General features: G+C 40.0%; 1 protein-coding gene across 1 annotated transcript; it reads left to right on the top strand.

The window, feature by feature from the left end:
- The first annotated feature begins 203 nt into the window (after nt 1–203).
- TMEM115 (transmembrane protein 115) lies at nt 204–7,529 on the top strand. The gene is made up of 2 exons (XM_063291954.1): nt 204–1,576; nt 6,002–7,529. Exons 1-2 carry the CDS (start codon nt 723–725, stop codon nt 6,207–6,209), a joined length of 1,062 nt encoding a protein of 353 aa, XP_063148024.1. The 5' UTR covers nt 204–722; the 3' UTR covers nt 6,210–7,529.
- Nucleotides 7,530–16,935: the final 9,406 nt, after the last annotated feature.

A 16,935-nucleotide genomic window follows, 5' to 3' on the forward strand; every position in this document is an offset into this window, starting at 1 on the left:
ACCCTAGCGCGAGAGTTTGTGTCCCAGTGCATGCTGGGATCATTCTCGCTCTACGCAAGAGCTGAGCTTCCATTTCCCGTCGTGCACCGGACAGCTCACAGACCAGTCACGCGTGCGCAGTCGTGCCGTTTGTTTGCGTTGGAGTGCGGGCCCTCAGAAGCGGGCTCCCGGCCTGGAGGAAAAGGCGGCGGCAGGAGCACAGCGGGCTTGCCCCCGTGGGGCGGGGCTGCCGGGCGGCGGCTTCGTCAGAGGGCCTTGGGAGGTGGGGGAGATTTCTGCTTCCGGCGAACAGAGGCCGAAGCGAGGCCTTCCTTGGCAGCCTTCTGCCCCTGTCATCGGGCTGAATGGGGCTGCGAGCGCCTGTCCTACAAAAAGGCCCCGTCCAGCCTTCGTCGTCTGTTAGGCGCTAAAACTCGAGCCTCTCCCCGAGCAACCGCTTTGGCTGTGCCAATCTCTTTCGGTGGAACAAGGCCGTAGAGGTGCTACGGAGGGGGACTCCGTGGCCCAGAAGCGAGGGAAAGCGGGGCGCCGGGGAGCGGATGCTGCCCATTTCGAACCAGACTCCCAACCCCGTTAGGGTGCTGTGTGGAAGAAGAAGATGGAACTGAGAGTACGTTTGCGCTAAGAAAAGGGAAAGGCTGCTTGGCCACCGAATCCTCACCCTAACCCAGATTCCTGGATCAAGTTCTCTGACTTGTGGGACAGTGATTTTAGGTGGAAACATGAACAGATACCTCCCAGTAGCACGACAGCATTTCCTGGCTGTGCTAGCCAGCACCAGTGTAGTAGTGAAGTCTATATGTGCCATTGTCATATTGCTCTACCTTCTCTCTTTTGGTGTGGACACAGTGTTTGGACTTGGTGTTACACCCGGATATCTCTTTCCACCCAACTTTTGGTTATGGACGCTGGCAACCCACAGTCTGGTGGAAAAGCATATTTGGGATGTAGGTGTAAGCCTGGCCACTATAGTGGTGGCAGGAAGGTTGCTGGAGCCACTGTGGGGTGCCCTGGAACTTCTGATCTTCTTTGCAGTGGTGAATATTTCAGTTGGGGTTCTGGGGGCCTTTGCCTATCTTCTTACTTACATGGCAACATTCAGTCTGTCTTACTTATTTTCTGTTCGCATTTATGGCATGTTGGGTTTCCTTGGTGGTGTCTTAGTGGCCCTCAAGCAAACCATGGGTGACAGTACTGTTTTGAAGATACCTCAGGTGCGAATGAAGGTTGTTCCGATGCTCTTGCTTCTCATCCTTTCAGTTTTGAGACTGACCACTCTTATTGAAAGCAACATTTTGGCTTCTTATGGTTTTGGGGTCCTTTCCAGTTGGATATATCTTCGTTTTTACCAGAGGCATAGCCGAGGGCGTGGTGATATGTCAGACCACTTTGCATTTGCCACATTCTTCCCTGAGATCCTACAACCTGTGGTTGGTTTGCTGGCTAACCTTGTGCACAGCATCTTGGTGAAAGTGAAAGTCTGTCGGAAAACAGTGAAGCGTTATGATGTTGGAGCCCCTTCTTCTATTACCATCAGCTTGCCTGGAACAGATCCTCAGGATGCTGAACGAAGGAGGTAATTTTCCTTGAGATATACCTAGGTTGATCTATGTTGTAAAAGAAAACAAAGGAGGAACTGAGTGAACTGGGAGTTCTTTTCCAAGATAAAACTGTTGAAAATAGTCCTTTTCAAATTGATGTTTTATACTTATGGGCCTTCTTAAGTATTTGAGAAAAAAATACACCTTTGATTTATTGATGGGCTTTCTTGTTTCTCTGGCTACTACTGAGAGCTCTGTCCTCAGAGTATTCCATCAAAGATTCCAATGCCCTTCCAAGCTGATGCATGCAGGGCAGAAGAGCGAAAAAAGACACCTCTCCTGTTTCTATGCATCTTTTAAAAATTCCTTTTCTTTGCGGCAAAGGGGAGAGAAAATATTTAAACCAGAACAAGGAGCTATAGTTGAGAGTCACGAGAACTTTGAATCCAGCACAATCCTTTTCATGAGGCCCCCAGCCTACTTCTTTAGCCTTTCTATTGTCAGTATTTCCAACATTAGGAAAAGTGAGCGTTAAGGAACTTTGTTTTTAAACATAGATTTAAATCATTCTTTTTTCAGACTTTGCATATCCATTTACTTGACCCAGATATTTATGGATTTACATATTTATATAAAAGTAACCTCACAGTAGTCAGCAGAATTGAATACTGTACAGTAAGTCTATTGTTACTCTTTACAATGTTATAGTTAAAAATGCTGTAGTTTACTAACAATACTGATTGTACTGTTTAAACTTGCAAATGCTTTTCTGGTAGAATATCTTCATATTGCTTCAGATTAACCCATATAAAAAAGTGTAAGAATCGATTGTGGGACTACGGTAAGCCAAAGCTCCTTGGTGAGTTCCCTCCACAATTGAAATAACTTTGAAACAATACTGAAAATGCATTAATTTAGGAAAGTCAGATGAAGAAAAGCTACCAGGAAATTCATGCACAGAGTCTGCATTAAAAAAAAAAAAAACTTTAGCTATCCAGATGTTCATTTTAGTACTTGAATAGAAGACCAGGGAATTTCTGGACTAGGGTTGAAAATATAAAACCATTTCAGAAGAAGGCAATTGTAAGCTACTTCTGTAATGCTGATGTCATGAGTACTGATGGTGAGCAGGAGGGGGCCCCTATCCAGGGGGGAAAACGCATGCGTAGTACTGAGGAGTTGAGCAGTCATTCAGAGACACAGATCAGACCCGCCTTAACTTTTGGGGTTTATCTGTCTGGGTTTTCCCACGCTGCTTCAGTTTGTTGGGATTCTGTTTTATGTAGCAGTAATAAACACTAGAGACCTACTCCTCGTCTCAGTGTGGTTTCTGACTGTTAGGACAGCTACCAAGAAAACCACATGTGATTATGCATATGAAATCAAGAAGTTGCCTGTAAACGGTTTGCTTTTTCCATAAAAATTGTCTAAACATTTAAAAAATGACCCATTGAATTCACTGGGGATTTCACCCAGGTAAGTGGATACACCCAAACTTGTCCTATATGCAATGTTTAGAGTTTAAACTTGGAACAGTCCAAATATCAAATGCAGGCTTTTTTGTCTAGGCATGGCATTCACCTAATAAAGTTTCTAAAAAGAGACAAAAAGACATTATTTTACAATTTGTAGTCTGTAAAGAGAATTGTAGATTTGGAAATTGACAATACAAACTTTAGACTTCTGGTATACATCTAAGCATTTAAAAACCTATGCCTTACTTTGTATTAGTTCTGATTAGTTTGAGTCTAAAATCCAGAATGAATTCAGGATTCATTCAGGAATTTAAGTAACTGTTAATACTGTTTTCTACCTCAGCAGGTCAATTGTATTAAAGAAAGCCTTACTTTAAATTATTTTCAAATTTGGTGAATCCTACATCAAAGACTTCTGATTGTCTGCTTATAGAATCTGATAACGACTCTGTTATGAAGTTCATATGAACACAGTGGAGGAAAATAGAGGATAGAATCAGTCTGAGGGGTAGTTAATAGTTTCATTGTATTGACAGTATTAAATATTACATACCTTGGCTGAAGAATATAATTGTATAGAGTGATGCTCAGTGTTAAAAAGTTTTTATTTATAGGACTAAACTATTATCATCATCATCATATTGGTTTTAAAAAGTTATAAAACCGTCATTTGTGGGGGTGCTTCAGTGAGTTGCCTGTGCAGGAGCTCTTGAGCTGTCTTGCATAACTATTTGATCTAGTTTATAGATTTCAGCTCACATTCTCCTATGCCTGTACTACAGATACTTTCTGCTCCTACTATGGTTTCTGGGTAGTCTGAGTGCAAATCCAGAATAAGCAGTTAAAGGGGCTGAGTGCTTGATTCTGTGCCAGAAAGGAAAAAGAACTATTCTTCATTTTTCAAAGAGAAATTTAAATTAAAAGCAGATGTACTCATTGCACAGTGAACTAATGTTTTTTTTCCTGTTTTCTCCCTCTCTAGCCCATTGTGATTTTATAAAACAATGTTTTCTAAACATTCTGCACTCATGAATCACAAACAAATATTTGCAAATGGGAGACCAGCAAATTAGTCACTCATTTTTAGTGATTAAGGGAATCACTATGATAATGACAATTACCAAAATAATTCAAAATATAGCATTTATTTATCATTTGAATTATTTTATGTACTTTGTGAGATGATAATGGGATCACTTAGCACAAATGTGCTGGTCAAGAATGTTCTTCAGTTGAAACCTCAGAGTACTGTGGGGTAGAGACAAGTAGATCTCCAGCCCAATCAAATTACATTTGTAGATATTTAACACTGTATTTTCTATAAAAACTTTATTTTGGATTGCTTGCGAGAGATTGCAGTTAGCAAAGCACGTGTAGACTCACAGTCAGTAACAACATCTAAGACTGGTTCACTGTTGTCCCTGCCATATTCTGAACTAACTTCACTGTTGAAAGAAAGCAGAGTTTGGGCAACTGCACAGAAAAGATGTTGTTTATTCGTTCAGTCGCTTCCGACTCTCCGTGACTTCATGGACCAGCCCACGCCAGAGCTTCCTGTCGGTCGTCAACACCCCCAGCTCCCCCAGGGACGAGTCCGTCACCTCTAGAATATCATCCATCCACCTTGCCCTTGGTCGGCCCCTCTTCCTTTTGCCTTCCACTCTCCCTAGCATCAGCATCTTCTCCAGGGGGTCCTGTCTTCTCATTATGTGGCCAAAGTATTTCAGTTTTGCCTTTAATATCATTCCCTCAAGTGGGCAGTCTGGCTTTATTTCCTGGAGGATGGACTGGTTGGATCTCCTTGCAGTCCAAGGCACTCTCAGAGTTTTCCTCCAACACCACAGTTCAAAAGCATCGATCTTCCTTCGCTCAGCCTTCCTTATGGTCCAGCTCTCGCACAGAAAAGATACTCAAAGGACATTAGAAATGCAGGGCTGAACTGGTGAACCTTGCTCCTACTTGCCTTTTCTGTTTTAGAACAAAAAAAGGTAAAAGCTGCTACATCACTATAAGCTTTTCATACTCTCTGGCCTTTCCTCAAGAGAGAAACTCAAGATACAGCTTCCTAAAATTGCATGCCAGGGCCACCAGTGCAAACTTTCTCTTGCTTGGTCTTTTCCTTGGAAAATGTCAGCAGGGAGTGGTTGCTTACCTGGCAAAAGCTGTAGAACCCTTATGTCCAGAACAAGTCGTCTTCCATCAAAAGTATATGACTAGAGTCACAGAGTCGCTTTTTGTGAGATGGACAGCTATATAAATTTGAGAAATAAACTAGAAAAAAAGATTGAAAATTTATATAGTATATAATGAAACGTGCACCCCATAAATTAGATTGCTTTAGTAGATCAATAAAGTAAGAGCTATACTGCTACACTCTTTCTCTTGAGTTATTGGACCATATATTTCCTAGTAATTTAATAAGCATTTTCTTTAAACACATTGAAGCAGCACTATGCATGAACTGCAATCTGAAACTAGTAACTCCATTCTTGTAACATAGATGCATTAAAAAGCTTTACCTGGGGTTATGCTCTCACAGAGAGGTCCAATCTCAGACATCTGGACAGTGCCAACTTGAATAAGGCTGTGTTAAATGTTAATACTCTATAAATAATAAAAGAGAAAGAACCTATTATTTACATTTTGTTAAGAATGATGATAAATACTAGAGGCCTGACTAAAAGTTGTCAGTGAATGGACAAATGAAGTGTTAAAGATATTAGTAGATAATATGTTAAACAGATACTATTGTAGATATTAATGTGTAGGAATCTATAGTGCATGTGATAAAAACACTCATAGTCTGCACTAGATGGATGAGATGTGCAGGAAGAAGAATTGTTTTCAGGGTGTTTTGCAGCTATTTAGATCCCCAGAGCCTTAAAGTGGTTCTAGTCTCTTCTGGTGATTTAATACTAGAAAATTCCTGTTCCATGGAATACATGGTAGACTGTTCAAACTTGGTATCATTTTTTCGTTCTGTAGACAGCTGGCTCTAAAAGCATTGAATGAACGGTTGAAGCGTGTGGAAGATCAGTCAGCCTGGCCAAGCATGGAGGATGAAGATGAAGAAAATATTAAGGCCGATACTCCATTGCTACCTGAAAAGAGCCGGGACTCTGTCGCTGTTGGGAAATCGTCCAGCCAGGAATCCAGCCTCATTACCTTTGAAGATGCCCCTTCTCAGTTGTGACCATGAAGCATTTGCATCTTCTACCTGTCCCTGCATATCAGAGCTGCTAATAACCCTTCACCTGCCCTCCCTCATCCTGGTCCCTGTTTTGCAGGAACAAAACACTATGCCTCCTGGCTACCTCCTTCCTCCGGCATTTGTGAGCCTCCTGGGGTTTTACCAAGTCTTAGGACTCTTTTGGTGGAAACTGTTAATTGTCAAAGTGACCTGGGAATTTGTTTCATCTCTTCAAAAAGGTTTTGAAATTGAGAACTTCTCAGAACTGGCAGGGGAGGAAGGAGGTCTTCGTCTCAATAAGGAGCATCTCCTTAAAAAGCCCTGCAAAATTTGCCCTGCCTATAGCTGCCATTGTGGCTATTAACACAATGCTTGTGTCTAGTTCCTTTAATGGTGATTTTGGTTAACCTGAATGGAGTCTTGTATTCTCCATTCTGATGAATCTGCTCCTATTTGAGCTCTGAATGCTAAATTATCACATAAACCCCATCAAAATATCACAGAACAACCACTTCAAGTATACAGCACTCCTCTGATTTCAGTTTTACTTGGTGGCAGTGATTGTTGTCAATAATTATTTGGCTGCTTTTTTTTCCTTTCAGAATTAGTTATTGATTAAATGAGCAAGTACTTTTAAAAAAACCCTTTGTTACTTTTCTTTCCCATATCCATGGGTTTCATCATTTTAAGCCCTGCCAAATAAAACTGTTGGATTCCCTCTTGTAGAGGCAGCAGTTAAAGCCTTTTGATAATAGTAATGCCATTACTGAGTTTTTACGGTGAAAGGATACAGGCTGCAGCTCGCTTCTAGGTTGTCAGTTAACACATGGACAGGAGAACATTGTCTCAGACTTTCCATAGGACTCTGAAAGGAAATTAATTTGATTTGGTTTTTCTTCAGTTCCATTTACAATTACTCAAATAGTAAAGCAGCTTTTGTCTTCAGTGGGGAACCAGTGCATTCAGATGTTACTGGGGTGAATTTTTTGCCATAGTCAGGTACATAACTGCTCCCGTTTTATTTTGTAAGTGTGTTTTGCAGGAGACTCTGACAATTCCTCTGATGCCTGCTTTTTCTGTTTGGTGAGATCATTAGCCTCCTTGCCTTTGGGCTGAGGGTTTTTTTATGTGGGGCAGCAAGTTCTGAGATTTCTTGCCTTGACAGCCAGCGCCTAAAGGTGAAGAACTGGGTTAGGTAGCACTTAAAAGAATGGAAAGAGAATGTGTGAAAATGTTAAGATAATTTTTTAAAGGACCGTGATTTTTTTTTGTCAACCAGGAAGTAAAACACAGATTTTAGTATCAATAAACAGTTACTTCGAAGAGTGCCTCTTGATTGGCTTTCTAAACCTCCCATCTTTTGATTATGTTAGTGCCTATTTAGAATTGAACTCACAAAGCGTTTTAACTGCAGTCAGTGTTGTTAGAATGGGGGATGTTAAAATGCAGTAACAAATGTGGTTTGTGAAGTCTTTATGTACAAACGCCTGAATATTAGAGTCTTGCTTCTTTTGCAGAATTGCCCAACTCAGATCAAGATGACGTACGTCCCATTTCACTTCGTCATCCCATTGCCCAACTCAGATCAAAATGACGTACGTCCCATTTCACTTCGTCATCCCATTGCCCAACTCAGATCAAAATGACGTACGTCCCATTTCACTTTGTCATCCCATTGCCCAACTGAGATCAAGACGACGTACGTCCCATTTCACTTCGTCATCCCATTTCACTTCTCCAGAAACCCTGCATAATAATCACTGTCCATTTTGAACCTGGAAGCTTGAGTGAAAAACTGAACCATGATATCTTAGACAAAGTTCAGTGCTTCTAACTGCAGCTGTCTTCTAATTGGTGGCTTATCTAATCTTATTTTAAATTTTCCAGAATTGAATACATACTTCTTAGGTCTTAAACTTAATGCTTCTTCATCCAATATGAATTTCATATGTGCACCAACAAGAAAACCCCACTGGTAAGTTGCCATCATTGTGTACTTGTCCTAAAAATATAAAATAGAGAAAAGGAAGAATTATATTCTTACAAATTTGGAATACTTCCTTGTTTTCCTTCCACTGAATTTAAAAAATAGCTGCATGGAATGATTTCTGTGGAAGAAATTCATCTAGTACAATGCATTCCCTGTAATAGCTGTATTGAAAGTGATGCTAATTAAGACAGGGTAATTGCCACAGTGCCATGTTGGCTTGATGATGCCTTGTTTTAAGCTTAATTCTCCCTTAATTTTATAATGAGGGAGAAATTTGCCAACTTCTTGTTGGGTAGGCAGTTCTCAAAGATACGGATTCACCAGTAGGCTAGCAAAATGTTTAATCCTGTTAAGGTGCATTCCTCCTATATTCAGTAGGTGTTCAAACTTTGCCAACAGACAAATGTTTTGCTTTTTTGTGTTGGTTCATGTTGTATTGTGTACTGGTAGGGTCTTTGGTTAGAGTATGGGGAGTGCAGTCTTCTGGAATTTCTGTAGGTTCAGGATGTGATATTTCCAGCTGAAAAATATGGAAGGAAATAGACCTAGAAAAACCTCATCCTGAAACCCTGAGAAGATACTGTCAGCAGTACTGAATTAAAGCTAAACAGTTTTTAAGATAATTCTCATATATTAGAAAAGCCAAAACTATGTGAGAAGCTAGGGTTGGCTGTCTGAAAACCAAATTAAGAAATTCAGTTCACAGGCAGTTCGACAAGTCAGTTTGAATTACTGTTTTCAAACCATTTATTCATATTGGACTTTTGATTTGAAAAGATTCAGATCTGATTTGGTGATTTGTCAGCCTTTTCTGCATGTTCTAAGTCCCAAATGAATTAATCTTCTGAATCAGTTTAAAAGTCTGAATCGCTTTTTGGATGGTTTACACATTCCTGATAGTTACAATCCTGTAGTTCTGGATGTAAAGAAAGTTCTTTAAAGTCCTTTAAAGAAAGGTGTTTGATTACAGGTGATATATTGACTCCTATGAACTAGAAGTAGAAGCCCAGTTTGGTGCAGTGGTTAAGGCAACAGGCTGGAAACCAGGAGTCTGTGAGTTCTAGTCCCGCCTTAGGCATGAAAGCCGGCTGGGTGACCTTGGGCCAGTCACTCTCAGCCCAACTCACCTCACAGGGTGGTTGTTGTGGGGTAAATAGGAGGAGGAAGGAGTATTAGGTATGTTAGCTGCCTTGACGTATTTGTAAAAATAATAAAAGGATAGAAAATAAATAAAATAAATTAGAAGTACTCTTACTGATTTGAAAGGCATTTTGGTAGTAACAACCACTGAGGGGAAAATCTAGTAAATTGAGTAGATATCAATTTTGTCACTTAGTTGTTATGCTGCTATAAAAGGAAGTAAGATTTTTGCACTAGGAGGTATCATTAACCTGCCTGTGTCCATTTACAGTTCATTTCTTTGTTAGCCTAATCTCTTCTTTAATGAAGTTTTCAAGGGCTTATTTGACTAGCAGTGAGCTTTACTATTAGCTCATCATTATAATAACAGCAATAGAATTTCTATGCTTTCAATAATTGCTTACCATCAACTTTCAGCCATATCACATTTGAGGGAGCATGACTTGGTCACCCTGAAGACACTGGAGAATATTGCCTATAAGAGAGACTTCCAGGTATCTATCTATCTATCTATCTATCTATCTATCTATCTATCTATCTATCTATCTATCTATCTAATTTATCCCCGCCCATCTCCTCCCATCGGGGGACTCTGATCATTTCTGTCACTTAGACTTGCAGTGCTATCTATTGTTAATAAAGGACATGAGAATTACCAGTACAAGACAGTGATTGTATTAATAAAATTGGAATAGGACGAGGCTTCTAAGCTACATTGTCCAGCCTCTTGATTAAGTGAAGTATTCTAGAATGTCTGTGCATCATAGGAATGCAAGAGGGGCTCTTTTCAGTTAAATCAAAAGTCTGTAGACAATTTTTCTGTAAATCCCACTGTTATTCCCTAGCAAATGGCATAAAGAGGATGCTACTTTGAATCCTTGAGTTAGGATATATTACAGCTATGCAGTGCTTCAGATTCACTTCAGAAGATATACCTTGGAATGTGTAGGAGCATGAATGTAGCATCAGTCTATGACTCATTAAAGCAACTGTTTCTTTCCAGGCATGCAGCTAAGGAAACCTTCCCAAAGCAACTGTGTGATTATGGAAGCAGATGCAGCTGTTTTAATGAAAAATAGGCAAGTGCTGTTCATGATCTGTAAAATGATCAGTCTATGAATGTTCTGAACTATCTACATGTAGTCCTCACTTAACGATGGTAATTGGGACTGAAATTTCTTGACGCTAAGCAATGTGGTTATAAAGTACATCATCACGTGACTGCGCCACTTAGTGATGGTAGTTCCAGCAGTTTCTGGTTACTGTTGTTAAGCAAGGACCATGTGGGTCATTAAGTGAGGACCTCACAAGTCCACAACTTCCTGCTGTCTTCCCCATTGACTTTGCTTGTGGGAAGCCAGCAGGGAAGGTTGCAAATCACGATCACATGACCGCAGGACACTGCAATCATTGGAAATCCAGGCCGGTTGCTGAGCACTCAGAACATGATCATGTAATCATGGGAATTCTATGATGGCTGGAACTTTGAGGACTGGTTGTATCACTGGTTCAGCACCGTTGCAAGTTCAAACAGTCACTGAACTAGGGGTCGTTAACTGAGGATGATCTATATTGCTATCAAATTGAATCCCAAAGTATTGCATATCCCTAACGTATCATTTCAGCTATTCACCATTGATTGCCTTACTTTCTGTGAATTTTATCTAATATCCTTTTAAAACAATCCAACTTTTTTGTAATCTCCATAGATGTGATATTAAAGCCAACCTTCAGCAAAAGCGAGCCTAATATTCATCAGGAACTGATTTCCCTATCACGTTGCTCATCACTTTGCTATGCATGTTTGTAATTCATGCCCAGCTGAAACCTATTCCTTTGTAACTTTACACATTCATAGAACATAAGGGTTGGAAGGGATTTTAGAAGTTACCTAGTTTAACCCCCTACACTGTGCAGGAACCTACCGCTACAGCATCCTTGACAGATAGCATCCAGCCTCTGTTTAGACACCTCCAGAAGAGTGACTGCCACCTCTCAAGGAAGTCTATTCCAATGGTGAACAGCTCCTACAGTTAGGGAAATTTTCCTGATGTCCAACTTGAAATCTACTTCATCATAATTTAAGGCCATTGTTCTGTCTTCTGGAACAACTCTGAACAATTCTGCCCTGTCTTCTTCATGACAGCTGTTCAAATACTTAAAGACAGTATCATGTCTCTCCATAGTCTTGCCTTCTCCAGGCTGAACATGCCCAGCTTTCCCAAACCATACCACATACATGTTTTCTTCCAAGCCTCTTATCATCCTGGTTACTCTCCTCTGGACATGCTCTAGTTTGTGAATGTCCTTAAAATGTTATGCCCAAAACTGGAAACGCTATTCTAGATGAGGTCTGACCAACACAAAACAGAAAGGAATTATGACTTCATAGATCTGTTAGATCCAGTTGGATTTTTGGAGCATCAAAGAAAAAATATTTGCCTTGTGTGTGAGCATTCATTTAGGTAGGGTTTTTTCCCATATCACTGAACATCTCTGATGTCTTGTAACCCCATTTCAGTTGATTTACATGCCCAAAGCATTGCATTCTGAACTGGAAACAGTATTCTAGATGAAGGCCGATTAGTGTGAAATAAAAACTCTGCATTGTATTGCTAAATTGTGTTGAATCATGGTCCTTTTCACATGTATTACCACTACCCTGATCTCTCATATATCTATGCTTATATTTGTCCAAATAAATTGTCTAATTTTATTTACTTTCACCTAAGCTTCCCAGTCTATCTGATGTTCTGAATGTTTTTCCTATCTTAAGTCTTAATGCTCTAATTTATGTCATCTACAGTTTTGAAATAGCCTTCCTCCCATTTTTCATCCAAGTAATTGATAAATGTTTAAAATATCAGGCTTATGAAAGGAAAAAAACCCTTTGGCACCCCACTCTTAATTTTCCTTTAGTGTGATAAGTTGCTTACAATAGATAGGAATTCTGAGAGGCTTTATCAGCTTCTTTGATAGTTTAAGGTGGTTTTGAAGTGTGGGCTCATTAAGAAAGCTAGTCACCAGTTCTTTCTTGGTCTTGAATTGCAGTCCCAGCCCTTTATCAATCATACTTCTCTGACAAGTCTGCACATATTTCTCCATATGGAAGAATGGGGAAGGAAAAATGTCACTCATTAATATTTCGCCATCTTGCCAATGTTGTTACTTGCCAGTTTAGTTCAGGCTGACATCACCTCTACAGAACTGGGCTATGTCACATGCATCGTTGGCTGCATTTTGGGAATTAGTTGGGAACTTCCTTGATTGTGGGGTTTGTGTTCCTTAAACGTCTGTATTTTGTTATTCTCACCTTAGTCTGATAACCTATTACCATCATTATTTTAATTCCCATTGCGCTATCCCATTTTACCTCAGCAACTTCTAGTTTATCAAGTTATTTAAATTGCTAATGAAAGCAAAACATGTGAAATCAAGGCAGGAGAAGACAGTACTCCAAAAATATCAGCAAGCAACAGCAGCAGTGCATACAGATAACAAACATAAGCTCTGCTTAGGAATGTGAGTTTTGTGCTTTTAAAATATTCAGCCATGGTGTAAAAGAGTTTTGCTGGTTGAAGAAGTCAGTATATATATATATATATATTGAAGTCAAATAGAAAATTCTTGATAGCTAGCATCTCTGCTTCTGCTTATAATTCAGATGACATCAGGAGATGATATGTGTGAATTCATATACAGGCTGTGATAAACAGATTCTAATTCTTTTTTTGTTTATTCGTTCAGTCGCTTCCGACTCTTCGTGACTTCATGGACCAGCCCACGCCAGAGCTTCCTGTCGGTCGTCAACACCCCCAGCTCCCCCAGGGACGAGTCCGTCACCTCTAGAATATCATCCATCCACCTTGCCCTTGGTCGGCCCCTCTTCCTTTTGCCCTCCACTCTCCCTAGCATCAGCATCTTCTCCAGGGTGTCCTGTCTTCTCATTACGTGGCCAAAGTATTTCAGTTTTGCCTTTAATATCATTCCCTCAAGTGAGCAGTCTGGCTTTATTTCCTGGAGGATGGACTGGTTTGATCTTCTTGCAGTCCAAGGCACTCTCAGAATTTTCCTCCAACACCACAGTTCAAAAGCATCGATCTTCCTTCTCTCAGCCTTCCTTATGGTCCAGCTCTCGCAGCCATACATTACTACAGGGAACACCATTGCTTTGACTATGCGGACCTTTGTTGTCAGTGTGATGTCTCTGCTCTTAACTATTATATCGAGATTTGTCATTGCTCTTCTCCCAAGGATTAAGCGTCTTCTGATTTCCTGACTGCAGTCAGCATCTGCAGTAATCTTCGCACCTAGAAATACAAAGTTTTTCACTGCTTCTACATTTTCTCCCTTTATTTGCCAGTTATCAATCAAGCTGGTTGCCATAATCTTGGTTTTTTTGAGGTTTAGCTGCAAGCCAGCTTTTGCACTTTCTTCTTTCACCTTCATCATAAGGCTCCTCAGTTCCTCTTCGCTTTCAGCCATCAAAGTGGTATCATCTGCTTCTAATTCTAGTCATAGCTAATCTGACTACTGTATTAAACTATTGCTTGATGACTTGAAAAGACTAAAGTTATTCTTAAAATATTGCAGCCATAATGGGCTATGTTCCTCTAAAATACATTGAAGGCAGAATTCTTAATTAAAGGAAATATCGTTAATGAAAATATCTGAGAGGCTGTTATGCTTTAACAAAATCTGAAACTATCATTCCAGCAGTGGGTATGACATTGCTATATGAACAACGCAAAATCTCTCTGAAGCAAGCAAAAACAAGCACGATGGCAGTATGTCACAGCTGCTACATTTTAAAACGATCTTTATTTCAGCACCCATTAAGTACAAGACTCTTCCCCCCCCCCAAGATTCAGTGGTGGATTCATCTGCTACACAGTTTAGTGCCACCGTATTTCGTTTTAGATAACAAATATTACTTGTGGTAGTTCTTAACAAAGCAGCAACCATTACTTGACCAGTTTAATGCGTAAAAGCTGGGCAAAAAGGAATTATTTAGAACCAATTATAAATTGTTCATATAAGTTATCTAGGGTGGGGTTAATCTTCCCTATGCCCTCAGTGTAAATATAACCTTTTTAAGCCGTGTGTGTGTGTGTGCGTTTTAACTATAACACTGTATGTCAAAATATATGTTGGAACAAAAGGAGCAGCAACAGATATCTAAACTGTGTACCACTGGAAACTACAGACATTTATGTGCTGCTTGAAAAGTGTATCCCTCACTCTCTCTGCACAATGCTACGTGGTAAGATCTTCCAAGATCATCAGTCTTTGTTCCTGTCTTTGTAATATTCAGAGAACAGGATTTAATTTAATTGGGGGGAGGGGTGGAACGCAATCAAAGCCTGCAGTGTAACTAAAGCTACTTGTGGCCTTCTGTCTTTGAAAACTATAGAACTAACAATAATTATCATTGTTTCACTGATTTCAACATGAGTTGCTCATGAATAACTTTAAATATGTCAGTACTAACGGTTCATCTGTGACACAATCTATTTCCCATTAAATAAGTTTTGCTTTGCCCACTTTTCTTCCTCCTTGGAAAGCAGGTGTTACCCCTTCTCAGTAGTAGAATATAAAGACATATTTACTTAAGGAGCTCCTAGAAGTAACATAAGCAAGAGCCTCAGGGTCCATGGTTACTGAAAATGTTTTAACATGTTGCAATCAAAACAAAACACATTACTGTATGGGGGTCAGTTGTTGCCTCTTCTGATAGCTAAGATAAAAAATAAGCAATTAGGGTTGGTCCCCACCTTGGAAAAGCAAGGGAGAAAGCATAATCTTGTCTTTTTCTAAGCTCTTTAAGAACCGTAGCATGCTTGTGAAGGAAACATTTGTGAAGTTACATTTTCATGTAAGAATTAAAGTTGAATGAAAATGCCAATTATGTTCATGAACTTAATCACATACAAACCTGTTCTCAAGCTCTGCTTGCATGATATATCTCATTTTTGTGAAAGAACTTTGCAATTTAAAACAACTCTTAAGTCTGAAGAAATGAGAGGATTTCTTTGCCAATCAGGACTGTGCATTTCTGTCTGTAATTGCAAGATCTCACTATTAGAACTGTGGTTCTTTACTACTCAGATATTGAAGAGTTTAGGTCAAAAACCAAGTATGGATACTCTGCTTGATTTATTGAACAGAGGATAACAGGCCTCTTTTTTTCTTTACAGGTCTAAAAGATGAGGCTTACAGTCACCTGTGACAGACTTTCTCCAAGTTTCCATTGAGTTTTGGCAATTCCCATCACTCTAAGCTATCATCACCAATTTGCCATAAGAAGACCCCATTTTAGGGAACAGGAGACTATTTAATATGAGAATGAAGATCAGGAGTTAAGTACTGTGGAAACTCAAGAGGGGAGTTACTTGGTTCTTGCCTTTTGTGGCTTAAAAAGGAATAAATTCTTCATTATTACATGATCATTGAATTATCAGTGACCTAAAGCAGCACACTATGTCAGCCATTATGCTCAGTGCTGTGGGATGGGTTCGGCCATTGTGCTAAACTTTGGTTCCTTTTAACCATGACTTGTTGAATAAACTATTGTGGCGTGGCTGATAAAAATAGTCAACCCTGAACCATGGTTTATACACCATAATGGTGTACAATGTATGCACACCATAACCCTAAGTCAAAAACCAAACAAATCCCATTGTAAACTTAGTTTTCACCCAGCCAGTGTGCTCTGAAACTTCATAGCTGCCAAACCTGTGGCCTGACAATCACTTCTGAATTCAGTGCATACTGTCAAGGAACAGATTCAAAAGGGAAACCCTCATCTCACACAGTACTGTTCCTGAAGCTGCACCATAAAAAAAGTGTTGAGAGAGATTGAAAGAAACAGATCTAGCTGTATCCCAGCCCTCTGCACATCTCTTTAGATGCATGTCCCCTCAAGTTTTTGCAATGCCTCTTCTCTGCAGGTGGGATAAGCCTTACTAGATGCTCACAGGCATATACAAACCAAGTGAATTTGCTTCTGAGTACAAATGTGTAAGAGTCAGCTTTCAGCCTCACTAGTAGCACATAGTGAGGCAGGAAGCACAGAAGAGAAAGTTGAGGGGAGGGTAGAGAAGAAATACAAAAGGATATTTCTAAGGTGGTATGAAGGAGCCACCACGCAGAGAAGAGAGATTTGGTACTCCCTCTTGACTATCTGGTCATGGAAGGGGAGAGAGTCAGATGTGCCTTATGACGGTCATTCAGACTCTTGAGTGGCCTCAACATTTTTTTTAGATACAACAATAAGGGTAAAATTGTGTTCTTCACCCTGTAGTTTCTCATCTCTGTCTAAAAACAGTTTGTGCCCAAAGCTCCCCACCTTAGACCATTCCATCCCAATTCTGCCTTTTGTCTATAACCACTTTAGTGGCACTAGGAGGTGGTTATCTGGGTTGTCATGGGTTACTTGCTCCTAAAAGGAGACCATGTGCTTTTGGGGGACACGTCTTTTGAAAACTCATTAAAGGCTTAGCAAAATAAGCGACTCACCATTACGCTCTGGTAACATTCCCATTGTGCCATTAAATCAGGCCTAATAACCTATAGCTTGCAGAAATGGCTGAACTATAA

Source organism: Candoia aspera, chromosome 2, assembly GCF_035149785.1.
Source record: "Candoia aspera isolate rCanAsp1 chromosome 2, rCanAsp1.hap2, whole genome shotgun sequence".
Classification (NCBI taxonomy): domain Eukaryota; kingdom Metazoa; phylum Chordata; class Lepidosauria; order Squamata; family Boidae; genus Candoia; species Candoia aspera.

Bases quoted from the DNA above. Each gene is read 5' to 3' on its own strand.
- TMEM115 (XM_063291954.1), top strand. From the start codon at position 723: ATGAACAGATACCTCCCAGTAGCACGACAGCATTTCCTGGCTGTGCTA. The intron at 1,577-6,001 runs GTAATTTTCCTT...TTCGTTCTGTAG, and splicing joins CAGGATGCTGAACGAAGGAG to ACAGCTGGCTCTAAAAGCAT.